Raw genomic sequence first — 1956 nt, forward strand, 5'->3', positions numbered from 1 at the left:
TTGTGTTCAGCATATTTAAATGCTTACCACAAACATCGTTCCCCGATTATTTCACCTAGATAAATTTTATGACATGACTTGGACTCGAACCACCAACCTCCAGATCCAAAGTCCAACGCGTTAACAACTGCACCACTGAGGTTGGTTCTTCAAATTAAATTGATCCCCAGGGCAAGGTAAACCTAGAGCCCTTGACAAATGGAGTGTTTATGAAGACTGAGTTACCTGTTTCAGAATCTGACTCATTTGGTGATCGAGTTAGAAGTCCACTAAAAAGAGCGAAAGGACAGGCGACGAGTTAAATAATAAAGGAAAACTCAAGGTAGGAACACACTACTATCACGTCACGTGAGCTCATGGGGAGTCAGAAAGATGTAGTTCAAAGTTCTCCCAAATCTCCCATAAAAAAGGTAATTTCGTTCAGGACAGCTAAACTACTATCACGTCACGTGAGCTCATGTGAAGTGATAGCTCTACAGGTCCCAGCTAAACAGATGATGTTTGACTAGCATATCTTGTACTCCGTCCTTGAGAGGCTGCGATTGTCCTTTCCTGGGAGGCAGTTCCCAATCAGGACTCAGGTTGAATGGAAACTGAGACAGAACCCTCAGGTCACATTTGACTTGGACCCAGCCAGGACTTGAGATGAAACTCCAGGGGTGGTACCTGTCAATGAAATCAAGAGCCCAACGTAAAAAAAAGTATTAAACTGTGATATACACTATCGGCTAAGGCCAGCCATTCACTATCAGGTAGACCTGACAGGTACACCTGACGAGCACACATCAGGTAGACCTGACACTTGATCAGGTCTACCTGATGGTGATTCCTCGTTCGATTTCGGGACGACAAAACCTGAGTTGTTACAGTTCTCTCTATCAAACCTCCTGGATTAAAGTAAGCAAGCGCTTTACCACTAAACCAACCGTAACCATGAAATAAACTTGAAATCTCACCACTTAAGCACGACAGGTTCACAGGAACATAACACTTCGAGCCACAAGTGTAACACTTGCTCGTTCAAACCTAGACATATCAAACTACGAAACTTGACGTCCATCTGAACATGTGCCATATCATGGGATTGATTCACTGCCTGCACACATCTGTATAGGAGCTGAAAAGAAAATGGGGCACAAGTTTTAAAAAATTGCAATTTCCATCTCGGAAGTTTTAAACACAATTTCCGACATCTTGGCCAGCACCTGAAAGCTATGTTTAACTGATGACTTCAAGTAAGAATGAAACGCGTCTTGGGCTGCTCACAGGTATCTAGCTAAACTTTTATTTTTATTTTATTTATTTATTTACACGCTAAGCAGCTAGGCCATGTGTGACTAAACTTTTAAGAAGCTCGAAAAAATCCACTTCTCTCCTTGGTTTTTGACCCAAGTTGCTCAAACTTTGCAGAAAGGTTCTTTATAAAATGTACGTCAAAAATCTTCTTACCTCTTCAGGTGTTAAAACCTTCCCGTCTTCATCCAGACGATAGGTTTTACACAGCAACAGTCTGGAATACACAGATGTAAAGTCTTTTTCTACTTCCCGAGTAGCCACCTGAAATGGACACGGGAATTGTTAAAGGAAACAGTCAAACGCTCGCCTGGTAAACAGGAGGGCGTGGGTTCGATCCCAGCCGAGGCGTGAAACTTTAACCTCATTTATTTGAGAATTTGACCACATAATAATGGATCTAGCTCCAAGGGTTTGGAGCTAGATAACGCCTCCGGTGTTAACCTCGCCTAGTGGTTACCTTCCACTCAAGAGCCCATTATTATTATACAGGGCGCGGCGCGGTTATCTACTTTTTTGAAACTTCGATTAAAAAAAGGCTGTTATCCTTAACTGATGATTAATGCTGAATTATTATCAAGAAATGCGGGAGATTTGATTTTATGAAGGTTTGAAGAGTCCACCATTCAAATGACGACCGCCATTGACGATACACTCTGGAGG

The 1956-nt window shown here is 42.2% G+C and overlaps 1 protein-coding gene across 1 annotated transcript; it reads right to left on the minus strand.

The window, feature by feature from the left end:
* Positions 1-276: 276 nt before the first annotated feature.
* LOC103511551 (small G protein signaling modulator 3-like) lies at positions 277-1565 on the minus strand. Its single transcript, XM_026825292.1, has 3 exons — positions 1450-1565; positions 957-1117; positions 277-666 (listed from the first exon to the last, which is right to left on the minus strand). Exons 2-3 carry the CDS (start codon positions 1073-1075, stop codon positions 474-476), a joined length of 312 nt encoding a protein of 103 aa, XP_026681093.1. The 5' UTR covers positions 1076-1117; positions 1450-1565; the 3' UTR covers positions 277-473.
* Between the last annotated feature and the right edge of the window lie 391 nt (positions 1566-1956).

Source organism: Diaphorina citri, unplaced genomic scaffold (genome assembly GCF_000475195.1).
Source record: "Diaphorina citri unplaced genomic scaffold, Diaci psyllid genome assembly version 1.1 scaffold727, whole genome shotgun sequence".
NCBI lineage: Eukaryota > Metazoa > Arthropoda > Insecta > Hemiptera > Psyllidae > Diaphorina > Diaphorina citri.

What these genes read in the sequence shown, in the direction of transcription:
- LOC103511551 (XM_026825292.1), bottom strand. Translation starts at nt 1,075, where the DNA reads ATGGCACATGTTCAGATGGACGTCAAGTTTCGTAGTTTGATATGTCTA. An exon ending in GAACCTGTCGTGCTTAAGTG is followed by an intron (nt 667 to 956) that starts GTGAGATTTCAA and finishes TTTCATTGACAG; the next exon opens with GTACCACCCCTGGAGTTTCA.